We start from the raw sequence: 16,505 nt of genomic DNA on the forward strand, positions 1-16,505 counted from the left end.
AAGAATAACAAGAGTTCACCTAAAACTATAAGGTAATCTATCCCCGGTGTGGGGTTAGATTATATATAATCTAGAATGGAAGAATTCCGGGGATAGATTTATATATGTATAACCTATAATAATAAAAGTGCAATTTGCTAATTAGACTGGATGTCCTTTCGGACCACCTTCTGGATGAAGCCACGGTGGCAGGGGCTGAGGCAGCCACCGCAGCAACAGGGACCAAGCCTCTTGCACGAATTTTGTGCATCAGGCCTCTAGTACATATAATTAAAAAAACAAACTATGCTATAGGACAAGCAAGATAGGGCCAAAGAGTTTGCAAAGCTGGTGAGGGATATTCAACTTATGTAAGTATGGGGGGGTTGTAGGGGTTTTTTGTGTGTGTGTGGGTAAAACATGGATATTTTGTTTGGTTTGTATGAAGGGAAGTTAGGGAAGAGAACTGATTTCACTTAAATATTAAGAATCCATTTAAGAGTATTATTTTTCCAAAATTCTTAAATTTTTTTTTTTTTAGAATAAGGAGTCTTCATTTACAAGCTCTTGAGAAAAGGAAGATATTTAAACCTTTCAAAATTGACCACCCTAATTTCTTGATGAGGTTCCTTTACCCACCATTTAATTGTCTGTATGACACTGAACAACTTGGAAATTTTTAAGCCTCTATTTCCTTATTTGTAAAATGGAGCTCTGTGATTAGATAAATTTGTAAAATGCACTTTGTAAATACCCAGAACATATAATAGTAGGTGCTCAAAAATTGTCCAGTACTCCCTGAGGTAATAATCAGGGTTATACAAACATTATTTTTGTGTATTCTTTATTATATACAGCAGCACAGAAACTGCAAGAAATGTATTTGAATAGTAAAACAAGATAAAGATAATAATCACATTAAAAGTGTGATTTAAGCCTGGCTGGTCTTTAGAATGAAAAAATGGAAAACAGATTCTATAAAATGTGAAATACAGTTTTCTCTAATGAACCCTAAGTATTCTGGAAGCTCAGTAGCTCTTTATAAAAAATATTTTATTGATTTTAGAGACAGGAAGGGAGAATGAGAGAGAGATAGAAACATTAAAGATGAGAATCATTGATCACTTGCCTCCTACACACCCCACACCGGGGATCGAGCCTGCAACCTGGACATGTGCCCTGACCAGGAATCGAAACATGACCTTTTGGTTCATAGGTCAACACTCAACCACTGAGCTATGCTGGCCAGGCTCAATAGCTCTAAAGGCCTATGAAGTTTCAGCCAAACACAGGACTAAAATCTACAAAGGCTTTAGCAACATAGGCTGCTGTATCCATGGAAACAATGCAGAACTCTTGAGATACAAGGGAGCTTTCCAATTGAATACATTAATGAGTGTGCATCTAAGACCGAGACCTCACAATCTCAACCTTGGATTGTCAGGTCAGAAACTATGCTGATCATAAAGATGAGAAATAATGATAATATCTCATATTAATTAGGGTTGAGATAAACAGGACTGTATCACAGGGTGCAGGAGAAAAATTTTGATCCAATCTGGTGATGTGGATCAAAAGCCTTAAATATATGAATATTCTACATCTAGGAATGCATCATAAGGAAATAATCAAACAAATACACAATGGTGTATACATTAACAAATGTCTACATTGTTATTGGTAATAGTAATAGCAAAAGCCTCAAATGTTAATGGTAATAGCAAAATCCTAGAAACAATACAAGGTAAAGATTTGGTTAAATAAATTATATAATAATACAATAAATAAATAAACAAAAATATATACAGCCATCAAAATAAATAAACAAAAATATATACAGCCATTAAAATATATACAGCCATTAAAATATATACAGCCAGTAAAATTATGTTATTTACTAATAACATAAATGCCCATGCTATATTACATTTAAAAATAAGTTTACAGGAGTACCTGTAGTATTGGCCCCTTTTGTTAAAAATATATAGAATGCATAGCAAGAGGTCTGGAAAGACATCCTTTAAAGTGTTAACAATGGTTATTTTTCTTTTGCATATCTTTCATTTTTCTGTACTACATGTTGTTTAGTTTTTAAAAGGAAAACATTAAATATTATAGACTTATCAAAGCTTAAATTTTTATCATGATTAAAAGAAAATAACCTGAATTATAATTTAATATGGAAATGAGGTCCCCAGTCACTACTTACCTTATATGCAAGCATGACAGCATGGCAGTGGTGCCACCACCAAATACCCATACGGTAAAAAACACAATCAGAAGTGTGGTGCTGAACATCATTTGTCGTGCATAAGTGGCAGTATCTCGAATGGCCAAGGCAAATGCCATTGCACCACGAAGGCCTAAAAAGAAATGGAACAGGTATTTCTTCAATAACTTATTACCAATGTGAGCCTCATAAATTCAGAGAAATAAGGTATTCTGAGAACTTAAGAGGGGTGTGAACAAGTACATATCAACATACATAAGTACAAATAAATGGAAAAAAGAATTAGTAGATGATACTGACATACATTGATCTTTTTACAATTTTTTGAAATTTGTTTTTAAATTTACATACAGTAAAATTTACTCTTTTGGGTGTATAGTTCCCTAAGTTTTGACAAATGCATAGAGGTGTGTGACCACTAACAGAACCAAGACACAGAACAGTTTCACTACCCACCCACCTCCAAATTCTTTTGTTCAACTTCTTTTTAATCCAACTCTCTGTCACTGTGTCAATACCCTGCCAACCACTCATCTGTTCTCCGTTACTATGCTTCTGTCTTTTTTCAGAATGTCATATAAATGAAATCATAGAGTATGTGACTTTTTGAGACTAGCTTCTTTCACTTTGCATAGTGTCTCTGAGGTTCATCCATGTTGTTGTGTGTATCAACAGTTTGTTCTTTTTAGTGCTAAGTAGTATTCCATGGCATGGATGTACCAGTTTGCTTATTCATTCACCCACTGGAACAGAAATGGCTGTTCCTAGGTTTGGGAAATTAATAGAATTGCTATAAACATTCACAGAATTTTGTGTGAAAGAGCATAATTCTTTATCTTCTCTACTATGTGCGACATGTGGGAATTTGGAACCAGAACATGAAAATTTTCCCATAGAAGGGAATACAGATACTAAAAAATTTTTTGGAGGTTGCACCTTCAATATTTAAGGGAGTAATATCTTACCAGCATATCATTTCCATTTAAAACAAGCTAGCATATACATTGTAAGTGGTTTCTTGGAGTGGGAAAAGAGAGGGAGTTATAACTTACCAGCAAACATCATCATGTGTTGAAAATTTGATCCAATCTTACTTCTTCTACCCAAATTAAGTAAGAGGGACAAGGGGTAAATATTAGCAGCTCTCCCCAAGAAAATAGCAACCTAAAATTATTAATAGGTTAAGGGTAATTTCTTTTTACTATATTAATATTACTTAGACTCTACATTCAAGAAGAGTTTCTAACAATCTTTCTATTTCTCTAACACAGAGCAGTCCAATGGAACTTTGTACAATGATCATATGTTCTATATCTGCATTGTCCAACATACTGAGTGCTTGAAATGTGGCTAGTGTGACCTAGGAACTAAAATTTTATTTCATTTAAATTAATTTAAATTTAAATAATCACAAGTGGTTAGTTGCTACCAAATTGGACAGTGCAGATCTAACATATAGGAAATTCATGAGATGAACAGAAACATGTTTAAAAGCAGAGATTCTTGGGTATAATCTTAAGATTATTACTACAATAGGTTAATTCACTTTAATTGTCAGTGTTAGTAGGAGGAAGAGTAATACTGGCTAAACTTGCCCTTGCTTCCTCGGGACAAAGAAAAGGGAAGCTCATACACCTCATACCACTGAAATTTCTGCTAGCTCTGATGCAGTCCTCTAAGTTTATAACTCCCACCCTGCTTCAAAGGGAAGGCTTAATGGTAACTCAGAATGGTTTTAACAACAAAAACCCACACACAATTTTAGTGTCTTTTCTTCCAGTTTGCTGTCTATAGAGGCTCTGCTTTACAATTATAGTTTTTATCTCAGGGGTTACAATATAATCTCCACCCCATTTTCCGAAAGATATATAAAGGAAAATCTAAGATTAAAAATAAAACAAGGATGGGGATACAAGTGCTGACCTAAGTACCATTGGAAATCATTAGCATCTGTAAGACTAAAGGCAAAATAGAACTGTACATAAGCATTATATGCTCATTGGTAAACTTCTATCTTGTTTAAACCCCAGTTAATTTGGGTCTTTGTCACATGAAACCAAATCTAGATCCTAACTAACATAGCCAGCAAGAGAACAGCTCTCCCTTGTAGGGGTCAATTTTCACGGTAGGATTTTGTATCCAGAAACTTCAATTCCTAACAGAATCAGAAACCTAGGGAAAATAATTAGTCTTATTTCCGGTTAAGTACAGTGGATCAAGGAACGTGACTGCTGAACAATTTCTCAAACACTAGCAGAATATGGAGTTACCGATCTCATGGAAGTCTTCCCGCTAAGGTTCTTCTCTTATTTTAAAAAAAAATGTATTTTATTGATTTTTTTGCAGAGAGGAAGAGAGAGGGATAGAGAGTTAGAAACATCGATGAGAGAGAATCATCGATCAGCTGCCTCTTGCACACCCCCCACTGGGGATGTGCCCACAACTAAGGTACATGCCCTTGACCGGAATCAAACCTGAGACCTTTCAGTCCGCAGGCCACACTCTATCTACTGAGCCAAACTGGTTTCGGCAGGTTCTTCTCTTATTAATAGAGCTTTATCTTTTTTGCCTGAAGTTCATTACCAGAAGACTAAGACTCTGTAGAATGGCATTCACTAATACCTCACTTTCTAACAGAGATTCTACTTAGAGCTTTAAATTAAAAAATATTTCTGCTAATCTCTGGCAGAATCTGTATTCTGAGGTGGTTTTAAAAATATTACTTTTTTAAATCACTAATTCAAACATCCTCTCTGACCACAATTTCTTTTCACATTTCATATTTATCTATCTCACTTGGATAGTTCTTTCCCCTCTCTGGGACCTCCAGTCCAAAGATTCTGCTACTTCCCCCTAACAGTCATTCCTTTCCCTGCTTCACTTCCCTTCTTAACCACATCTTTTTAAAAAGATTTTTATTGCCGAAACCGGTTTGGCTCAGTGGATAGAGCGTCGGCCTGTGGACTGAAGGGTCCCAGGTTCAATTCCGGTCAAGGGCATGTACCTTGGTTGCGGGCACATCCCCAGTAGGGGGTGTGCAAGAGGCAGTTGGTCAATGATTCTCTCTCATCGATGTTTCTAACTCTCTATCCTTCTCTCTTCCTCTCTGTAAAAAATCAATAAAATATATTTTAAAATATTTTTATTGATTTCAGAGAGTGAGAGATAGCAACATCAGTGATGAGAGAGAATCACTAATCAGCTGCCTCCTGCATGAAACCCACTGGAAATCAAGCCCACAACATAGGCATGTGCTTGACCAAGAATTGAACCATGACTTCCACAGTGGCCGGGCTTCACCACATCTTCATAATATTCTGAAACACCTGACATTCATTTGTCTCTTTCTGTGCTTTCTTTGCCTTGATCCTGAAGAGCCCACTTTTCTTTGCATCCACTTGACAAAACCCCAAACTAGATGGAATCAACTATTTCTTTCCTCCAAGCTTACAGCTAAGTACTCCAGGTCGAAGTCATACAATAGGGCAGACTGATTCTACTGCTAATATCTATTTCTCAGACTCAAGTGGGTCCCTATTACTGCTCAGCAATCCTACATCATTTATTTGTTCAACTCACTGTCCCATTCTCTAAAAAAAACTATTTCTAAATCTTCTCCACAAAACTCCTGTCACCCGTGGAAACCAGCCTCTAAGATAGTCCCCAAAAATCCCTCCCTGCAAGTATTCACAGCCTTGTGAAGTCCCTGCTCACAATGCACCAGGATCCACCTGTGCGACCAACAGAATGTGGCAGAAGGGATAATGGTGTATCACTCCAAAGGTTAGGTTATAAAAGGCACTCTGGATTCCATCCTGGAGCTCTTTCAGCTTACTCCCTCTGGGGGAAGCAATGTTATGAGCTGCCCCATGGAGAGATCTATGTAGAACAGAACTGAAGCCTCTAGCTAACAGCCATGTGAGTAAACTTGGGGTAGATTCTCCAGCCCATCAACTCTGCAGAGTACAGTCCCAGCCCAGAGAGTGACTGCAACCTCACGAGGGCTGCTTGAGCCTGAAGAGCCCAGCTAAGCGACTTCTAGTATCCTAACTCTCAGAAACTGTGATATAATACATGACTGTTATTTTAAGTTGCTAAATTTTAGGGTAATTTGTTATATAATAGATAACTGATAGGCCACCTGCTCCTATCTCACTTTCAGCAGATAATCTCACCTCCAGCAGATAATCTCACCTCATATTTAATAGATTAAAATAGAGGTCAGCAGTCAGGAACACCATCTTGCAAATGTGCCTTCATCTCTTTATAACCTACCCTCTCCTGGAGCCATGGTGGAGTTATTCCTCCTCCCAGTGAAGGCCATTACTTCCCTACACGCTCTGGACTTCATCTCTTCCTGCCTTCTCATGAGGCTGGAAATACTGATTGCTCCTTTTCATTTACTCAGCTTCTCTCTTTCAACTGGATTTTAAAGACTCAACAAGTAAGAGAGAATGAGGCAGAGGGCAGGCAGCCTCCTGCCTTTCACCAGCTTTCAATGACCCTGTGGCATAGACTGCACTGCTCTCCAGTATCTACTCTCTCTTTCTTCGCTTTAGCAATAGAGGACAAACATGTTATAGTTTTCTCTTTTGGGATTGGCAGAATGGTAGGAAACTTTTTCTGTCATTTCAATGTATCAGTATTATTTGTGCAATTAACAGATGAAGATAGAATAGAATAAACAGAGCAGATAAAAGAATTAAACTCCTTACTTCTTGTACTGAGAGGAACACTTTATATATTTAAATGTATTCTTGTCAACTAGCCCTCTAGGAAACACATGCGAATTTCAATTTTTTAAAAAAGTTTAAAAATAGAACAAATTATAAAGGATACAAATGCTCCTACTACAAATGTTGGGTTAAAGACATGATTCTGGAAGGTGAACAGTGTCAGTCCCATGTAGGAGAAGATGAAATTCTCTGCCAAGAAATTGAGAAGCTCAAACAACTGAAACGAAATGTTAAAAGGTTAGTCCAGAAAATAAATTAAGTTACATAATGTGAAAACATGAGTATTACTACTAAGACAACAAAACAGACATTTCAAATATGTAAAGTTCATGTATATCCCCCAAAATATGTGATTCAGAGGCAAGCAAATGTAGTAATGACATTAGCAGTCCCACAGAGAAAAAGAGAAAAGTTGCCTCTCACTTTCCCCAGTCAGCTTCCCTTCTCTAATCCCCTATGTAGTCATTCTTATCCCCTTCTTCCAAACCCTGACAATTTTTCTTATGGAATGTTCTTTGTTGTCCTGCCACTACCTTTGTTTACCTTTCATCACTTCCCACCCATAATGCTGCAAAAGGACCCTAATTGGTATCCCTGTCATCCATCTGTACAGCCTTACCCAATGAATCTCTCTAAATATGGCAGTTTCATAGACACTTCCCTTTCACAGGCTGTAAAGACCCAACTTCAAATTTTTTTTGTCCTGGCATAGAGCACTATGACAACTCTCATATTGCTGCCCTGCCGTGTGATTTCACTTTTTACCTGGGTCTTGTCCTTAATTTATGGAGTCAGTGCATCATCGTCTTGTGCTCTGTACCCTCCTTCTAGGGTAACTTTGTAGCTCTTCAAGCCTCAAGCCAACCCCTACCCCTTCTCTGAAATCTGGTATGACATGTAATCTGAAATACAAAGCTAGAAGTTCTACTAATCTGTTTTTTAAATCTTTATTGTTTTAAGTATTGCATATGTCCTCCTTTTTCCCTACTGACCTCTTCTAGTCCACCCCTGCCCCACCCCAGGCCTTCACCACCCTATAATCCGTGTGTTGTATTTATGTACACAAGGTTCATATCACCAATGGACACTGTGACCTTGTTTTTTTTATTCCCTACCCCACTGTCTAGAAAAATGCCACCACCACCCCAGTTGATTATCGTCTCTATACTTATTGCACTGAGCTAATCTGTAAAAGGGATTTGTAGCCCCAGTGTATAGGAAGCCTAATTTCTTTTGAAGGAATGGAAAAAAAGCATATGTCAATCACTAAATTTGTGGTTCCAGAAAAAAGAAGTACCTTTGCTCCTGCTTTGTCATGAGTTCTCTCAGGCTAATCTCAAGTGTCCTAATCATTTGGTAAAACTTAAATCTTCTATTCCTTGATGTAATCATAATAAATTCTGCATCTGTTTCTATTCTAGACATTACATATTGTTCATATCTTTGTACCATATACCTCATAAGACTAGCAAATGCTTCAGGTGCCCTACACAACTGTTCATTCAAGGCCATATGAAACCCAACCCCTGATGTTTTCACATTTCTGGAAGTGCCTAAAGGATGTTAATCTTCTCTGCATCACCTAGCAGTAGATCCAGTCAAATCAGAAGTTAAACTTACCAACGTCAAACAGCCATGGTTCTAGTCAGACCTGACTAGAAAAACATTCCTCTTAAAAGTCATTAGGTTAAGAAAACAGGGAAGGAAGCTAACTGACACAATCACAATAGTCCCTGACTATTCTTGTCACCTACCTTTGTCCTAAAAACTGTCACCCTTCAACCTGCCAATTCCATCTATTTCTGGAGTCAAAGAAAGAGGAGCCAGGTGGTGAAGGCCTGGGGTGGGGTGGGAACTGGGTGGTGGGGGGCAAGGAGGGAAAAAGGGGAAGATATTTGTAATACTCTCAACAATAAAGATTTTAAAAAAATAAGAGAACAGGAGCCAGAATGAGTAGGCATCATTTTGAACAAATTTGTTTCACTACAGGGAGAAAAACTTGATTCACAAACTATAAAGTTTATCTTACCTGTTTAGTTCTATGCTGAGACTCTGTGGACAAATTATTGTATGTATAATGGGCCTGCGTGATGCCACAGAACAACACTGCAACCACTCCTGCAATGAAAAGTGTTCAAAGTTCATGTGAAAGGAGAGTTCCCGACTTTTCTACTGAGGCTTTTATTTTACAGAAGTAGATTATACGCTGAGTGTTGACATTTTTAGTTATGACTTATTTGTTGAGACATACCATTTGCATTGAAAATCTTTTTGACATTCTAAAGTGACAGCATAAATCCCAACCCTAATAAGTATGTCCAAATACTAGAGGAGTTGGTCTACTAGTAGAAAAAAAATGACTAGCAGAGTCACTCTCTGTAAGGGTTTACAATCAAAAGGAGAAAGTAACCTACCCGTGAAACCCCATGCTTCAGCCAAGAGGAAGGTACTCCAGGACATCAAGAAGAACAAGCCTGTCTCCAACAACTGGAACTCCCGTAATTTGGTGAACTTTGTCACGTAAGACTGTTAAGGTTAGTAAAAATCTTAATACAGAAGTGCAACTAGAAAAAATAATAGTCAAGGCAAGGCAACCATGAAAGTAAAAGAAGGGCCGAAACCGGTTTGGCTCAGTGGATAGAGCGTCAACATGTGGACTGAAAGGTCCCAGGTTCAATTCCGGTCAAGGGCGTGTACCTTGGTTGCGGGCACATCCCCAGTAGGAGGTATGCAAGAAGCAACTGATAAATGATTCTCTCTCATCGATGTTTCTAACTCTCTATCCCTCTCTCTTTCTCTCTGTGAAAAATCAATAAAATATATTTTTTTAAATGTTAAAATATATATATAAAGTAAAAGAAGGCTTTACTGCCTAACACAAAAGCCACAGAATAAAAAGGCACCAGAGTGAAGTAACTCTTAAAATGAGCATCTTACTGAGTGAGCAGCCATCCCTTTTATGAAGAAGTCTAACAGCTTAGTCTTTCTGATTATTTTATGGGTATCACATGCCTTGCCAGAAATGACACAGTAAAGGACAGGTAGAGATGGGAGCAACAGATCAGATACACAACATGCCAACTCTGATTATTAATCTGTGACCCAAAGCAAAAGAGCTTCCATATTTATGGAAATTTATATTTATTTAAAATGTCATTTCCATGAGATTTTCCATTTATCTGATGCCCTAACACCTCTGTGATGCAGAACATTCCATGATGAAGAAACTGAAGCACGTCACTCACTTAACACTAGTCTAAAAAGTATTTGCTGATTTACAATGGAAGGGCCTATGTGAAGCTGTGATAAACCTCAGGCTGAAATCTACATTCACTTCAATAAACCTGTACTACAATAAAAAGATTAATAAGATATACTTCCTACCCTCAAGGAACTGTAATGGGGAAAAGATACTATTGAGCCTAGCTCCTTTGAAGAATTCTTTTTACTGCCCCTTTGTGCCTCAATTCACCTGTAAAAAGCCATAAGATAAGTCCCTTTCAGTACTTAGCTGAAGTATAGCAAACTTATAGAATCTTGAAAGCAGTATTAGTTTCATAACAAAATGTCTTAGAAGTTTTAGAGCTGGGAGCTCTTTACAGGTCATCTAGTCTGAATGATTTTCCCTGCTGCTCTCACCTTCCACCTTCCTACACAGAGGACCCATGAGGTGAAGTGTCAATGCTTCTATACCAGAAGCTCCAAGAAGGCAGAGGCCATGTCTGTCTTGTTCATTTTTGATACCCAGGAGCATAGCACCTGGCATACAGTGGGCAATAAAAAATGTTTTCTGAATGAATACAGGAATGACTTGCCCAATATTGCAAATTACAAACTACAATAGTGGCAGTGTCTAGGACTCTGTGGTAGAAGGTTAAAATTGGTGAAAACTGAGATGAACTCCCATCTATCTTAGCCCAGGAACCCTATCTAGTTCAGTTGGCATAATGGTCATAGGTTTCTTATTTTTCCTTTTAAATAAAGCAAAAGACTTCCAGGCTGAACAGCAAAACAGAAGACTCAGAAGCTCTTTGAAATATATGTAACTTTATATCAATTTGGTCTACAACCTTAAAATTCACCCCAAAGGGAGACTATGTCTAATTAAACCTTTGTAGTGAAAGTTTGAGGGCATGTAATCCTACATAAAACAACTGCATTATTTTCTTTATTGGTAAAGATGAATAACTAATGTTTTCAAACCAAGTACTTTGTTATAAGTTAATAATAATAACACAGTGCCAATTATAGAACTAGGAGAGACCACAGAACACAGCATTCAATTACATTGTTGGGTTAATAAGAAAGGATAAATATTATAAAAGGATATTAAAGCTGTCACCACTCCAGTAGCAGCACCCATTGCAAAAGATCCACTGAAGATCCCAAGGAAAATCCCAATCGATTTAAACATGGCTGTGACATCAAAGGTGTGGCTGTTGTCTCCAGCTGGCTGGTATGCCACTATTGAGCTACAAAGGAGAGATTGTTCTTACTTCCAGAAGCAACTTTTATTTTAAAAACATTACCTAAAAATAATTACATGGATAAATAAATAAAAACACTACCTAGTGTAGAACTTAAAAGATGAAATTTTCAAAGGGAGAACTCAAAAGGCACCAGAGTGATGTTAGTGCTATACTTTGGATTCAAATTGCCAAAGTAAGGTCAAAAGGTTAACCGTGTAGTGGCTCAAGCTAACAAGAAAAGTTAGGTTTGTGGTTTTTTTTTTTTAAAGACCAAACTAAAATTTCCTAATTTTACCTATTTTATTGAAGTATAGCTCTAACATCAATTTCTAGTAATGTTACCAAGAAATTTCTGAGACTCAAACTCAAATGAAAAATTTAAACATCTGCATTTAAATGTTCAAAGTGACTAGATCACTTTGAGATCAGTAGATTTGATATTGTTTCAATAAATACAAAATGGCCTTTAATGTCATGCTTTTTTACCCACAAGGGACCCCACCACCATAAATGAGATCTGACCACATAATAACATGAAAATATAGCCAGCTAGCTGGAGAAAATAAAGGATATAGCTACAAAAACCTTTTTTCTCCCTGATGACAGTTTTCAAAATGCTGTCTAGAACAAACTATCTAATGCTATGCCTCCTGAGACTGCCTTCCCTGGATTAGTTCATGTACATTCAAGATTCACATTAATCACTAGTTTATGCTTCAATCACTAAAATGTATGAGAACACATGAAAAGCATGATGGGCTGAGAATAAATGAGAGGTTTATTTTCTTATTTTTCAGTCAGATGCTGGCCTCTGAAATGAAATCCTAACTCATCTTTTCTACATCAATCAACATTTTATCTTGAGGCAAGTGACATTGTTATGAATACTTTCTAAAAACATTCTGAAAGTAATATAATGCACAATTGGGGAGGAGGAATCAGTCCACTATGCTGACAGATCTATCTTTTCCACTAGTATTTCTTTTCTCTTTTTTGTAACATGTATGCTATTTCATGTTTAGTTGTAATCACAATGCTTCTTTAAGTGACGACATAAGAATTATTATAGTATCTCTAACCTTGGTTTTTAAGACTTCAAATTGGTCCAAATGGGAATAACATAAAATTTTAAAGCATTTCCCCAGTATTACATATTTAAAAATTGCTTCTAATCTTTTTGTTCCTATTAATAACAGTGTGGGGGGGAAAACATATTTGTGCTTTTAAAAAAATTGGACTATTTCCTCATGCTACATTCCTAGAAATAAGGTATTACTATATCTATGCCTCTTTTTATATATTGAATAATCTCTTTCAAATAGACCTGTATTTTTGGAGGGAAATATGACTATTTCTCTCAATTTTTTAGTGATCATATCCATTGGCCTAGAAATTCTACTTCTAAAATATAGCATACAGAAATGGTTTCAAGGATTAACAGAGATTTATACATACATATGTTTGCTGTAGTACTACCCATAATAATATTACAAAAATACCAAATATTAATCCACAGGGATTGGGGAGATAAATTGTAGCATATCCTTATGATGGAATAATAGAGATATTAATATAATACAATGTCCAAGTGGAAAAAATTAGTTACAGAAAATATGTCTAGTACTATATTTTTTTTTTGTTTAAAATGGTTAATATATTTATATGTATGTTAATATCCTAATGGAAATAGTCTGGATGAAAACCTTAATAGTGTTTATTTCTGAGAGCTAGAATTTCAGGAATTTACTACCTTCTAAGTCAAATTATTTGAATTTTTGTTACAAATATATTAATTTTATGATAATAAATAATGACAAAATATAAAATACAAAAGAATAGGTGGTACCAATTTCAATGTTAACACCAATGTACGAGTGCTCTAATTTTATGACACTGGGATTTCTTTTTTTAAAATTTTTTAATTTTTTATTGATTTTTTACAGAGAGGGATAGAGAGTTAGAAACATCGATGAGAGAGAATCATCGATCAGCTGCCTTCTGCACACCCCCTACTGGGAATGTGCCTGCAACCAAGGTACATGCCCTTGACTGGAATCGAACCTGGGACCTTTCAGTCTGCAGGCCAATGCTCTATCCACTGAGCCAAACCGGTTTAGGCAACACCAGGATTTCTTAATCTAGCATTATTGATATTTGGTGCCAGATAATTATTTGTTGGATGGTGGATGCTGTCCTGTGTAAGATTATTTAGCAGTATCCAACATAAAGTAGACTATTTCTATCTAACATACTTTAAAAGATGAATGAAAAATGATAATAGACATATTACTGAGCACTCCAGCTAGTTATTTCTCCCAGCCAGCAACACAACTGGTTTTCCTTCGGGTTTTGGGCAGAAACTCATTTGTTCAACTCCATTAAGACGCCTACACTGCTAACAATTTCCTGATATGATATTCTCTAGATATACAGTCCTTCTCCACCAGAGTTCCACCAGACCATGTAATGAGTTAACTTATCTTCTATGAAATCTAGAATAGTACTAGCTATTTACCATCCTTAAAAGAGAACTAAGAAATCACTTGAATCATTCTCTATAAGGCTTATATTCCCTCACAGAACCCTGTTTGAGAAAGGCTATAATAGAAGGAAGATTGTGGCCCTTTGTGAGTTATTTTCTCCATTAATACTATTCAACTGTTCCTTCTCAAATTTGCAAGAAATAAGTTACTTTACTAATGGGAAAAGTAAGGTACAGGGCATGACAGTTTAAAACAGGACCAGAACAGCCGAAGCCGGTTTGGCTCAGTGGTAGAGCGTCGGTCTGCGGACTGAAGGGTCCCGGGTTAGATTCCGGTCAAGGGCATGTGCATTGGTTGCGGGCACATCCCTGGTGGAGGGTGTGCAGGAGGCAGCTGGTCGATGTTTCTCTCTCATCGGCGTTTCTAGCTCTCTATCTCCCTTCCTCCTCTCCGTGAAATATCAATAAAATATATTTTTTTAAAAATAAAATAAAATAAATAAATAAAATAAAACAGGACCAGAACAGAGATTTTTCTGACTCTTCATCCAACAGACAATGAGGAAGGAATTTTTGTTACAAATATATTGATTTTATTAGTAATTTTATTACTTATTAGTAAGATGATTAAGTAGCAGAATAACTATCTAAGATGAGGAATCCATGCTAAAAGTAATTGCCTGTACCTTATTCTTTTCATCTAGTGATCTTACATGCTCTTATGTATTGAAAGCTTCAACAATCTTTGTAGCTTCATTAATTTTTATAACACCTAAGTTATAATCAGACTGTTCATTTCTTCCTCCCTTCAAATAATATAAAACTTTTACTTTGCAACTATTGTCAATGAAGGTACTTATGCTCTGTATCAACATTAGTTCTAGCTTTTAGGCTTTATTTCTTTTTTAAATTTTATTTTATTGCTTAAAGTATTAGAAATAGTAATACATATGTCTCCTTTTTTCCCCATTGACCTTCCCCCAGCATCCCCTATCCCCTGGCATATACTTTATTTCTTAAAATAAATTTACATTAGCTATAGACAGCTGCAAAATGTCTGGCAATGAATATGTCAGAGGAGGTGGGATTTACATAAATCATGTTCACTAAAAAGGATTTGATCTTTTGCATAACTTTACACACAATATTTAAAGGATCAGTGTTACCATTCAGAAAGGATCATTTTCCACTTTGCAGTAAGTAAATGGGGCCACTCAAGCTATGCAAACCAGTCAGTTACTGGTTACTCTTTTATAGTTAATAAAGTGTAAATTAAGGAGATAAATAAAAATAAAGAGAAAATGTGAGCTTTTACTTTTCTCTCATAGAAAGTTCTGATATAGGGTAAAAAATGTTTATAGGGTTAGATATTTGCTTAGTAGGAGTGGGTTGGCAGTTTTGAATTCCTCAGAGGTTGAGACCCCTTCTTTCACTACAAACACCTTCTAATAATATGTATAGTAATTTCTAGAATTATATTCAAACATTGCTCATTTCAATAACTGTCTTTAAAAAAAGAGTATTACTTAACACTTTTAAAAATTAAAAAGTGTTTCTGAAATGATTATATTAAATAAGACAAATTTTTTAAAAACCACAATGAGAAATTTCTCAATAATCAAATTAGCAAAAATACAAGTCTTACAAATAGTCTTCTGGTAAAGTTACAAGGACACAGCACTCCCATAACTTAGCACTTAAAAGTGCAAAATGGCATAATCCCTTTGGCGGGCAATTTAGCATTGTCTAACAAAATTATAAATGTATTTACCCTAAACCCACTAATCTTACTTCTGGAAATTTATCCTACTAATATACCTATGCATGTATAAAACAGGTAAGTTCAAGTTTAATCACTGAAACATTATTTGGATAGCAAAGAATTTAAAACACTTTATGTTTCCAACATTAGGGGACTGATAAAATAAACTATAGTTTAATTCACATAGAATACTATATAGCTGAAAACAGGAAATGAGAAAACTGTTTTGATATGAAAAGATTCCCAGAATACAGTTATGTAAGAGAAAGCTAGGTTTGGACATATATAGCATGCTACTTTTAAAATCCTATCTAATAAAAAAGGGAATATACTAATTGACTGCCTCGGCCTCAAAGATAGAGGCTCCCATAGCCAATAAGGAGGGAATGCTAATTGACTGTCACCCCTCAAAGATGGTGGTGGCCACAGCCAAAGATGGTAGTTCCCACTCCCCTCAGCCCTGCTGGGGTGGCAAGTGCAAGGCAAGGCTGGGCCTGGCCACTCCATGTGCCTGCTTCCAGAGTTCCCCAGTCCCATCACCCCCCAGCTGCTCAGGGCCAGTCCGAGGTGTAGGCAAGCCTTGGATGGTGGCTGCCCAGCTGACGCCCAAAGCGTAGGCAAGCCTAGGATGTTGGCTGCCCAGCAGCCCAGGGATGCCAGAGGCTTAGGTAACCAGAGCTGGCCAAGGCTTGTGCTGCTGGCAGTGGCAGCAGCAGAGGTGGGATGGGGGCATCGCCCTTCCCTGATTGCTGGGTCACCTTCCGCCCCTGAAAGCTCCCAGACTGTGAAAGGGGGTAGGCTGGGCTGAGGGACCCCTCCTCCAGTGCATGAATTTTCATGCACCGGG

The 16,505-nt window shown here is 36.8% G+C and overlaps 1 protein-coding gene across 1 annotated transcript in view; it reads right to left on the reverse strand.

Moving 5' to 3' along the window:
* SLC9A6 (solute carrier family 9 member A6) overlaps nucleotides 1-16,505 on the reverse strand; it is a 54,943-nt gene that overhangs the window by 18,030 nt on the left and 20,408 nt on the right. Inside the window, exons 7-12 of the mRNA XM_084870213.1 lie at nucleotides 11,276-11,417; nucleotides 9,360-9,465; nucleotides 8,975-9,063; nucleotides 7,049-7,162; nucleotides 3,262-3,373; nucleotides 2,189-2,342 (exon numbers count right to left, since the gene is read on the reverse strand). Coding sequence (XP_084726339.1) covers nucleotides 2,189-2,342; nucleotides 3,262-3,373; nucleotides 7,049-7,162; nucleotides 8,975-9,063; nucleotides 9,360-9,465; nucleotides 11,276-11,417 — 717 coding nt within the window. The remainder of the gene's footprint in view (nucleotides 1-2,188; nucleotides 2,343-3,261; nucleotides 3,374-7,048; nucleotides 7,163-8,974; nucleotides 9,064-9,359; nucleotides 9,466-11,275; nucleotides 11,418-16,505) is intronic.

Source organism: Pipistrellus hanaki (genome assembly GCF_964339955.1).
Source record: "Pipistrellus hanaki genome assembly, chromosome: X".
Classification (NCBI taxonomy): domain Eukaryota; kingdom Metazoa; phylum Chordata; class Mammalia; order Chiroptera; family Vespertilionidae; genus Pipistrellus; species Pipistrellus hanaki.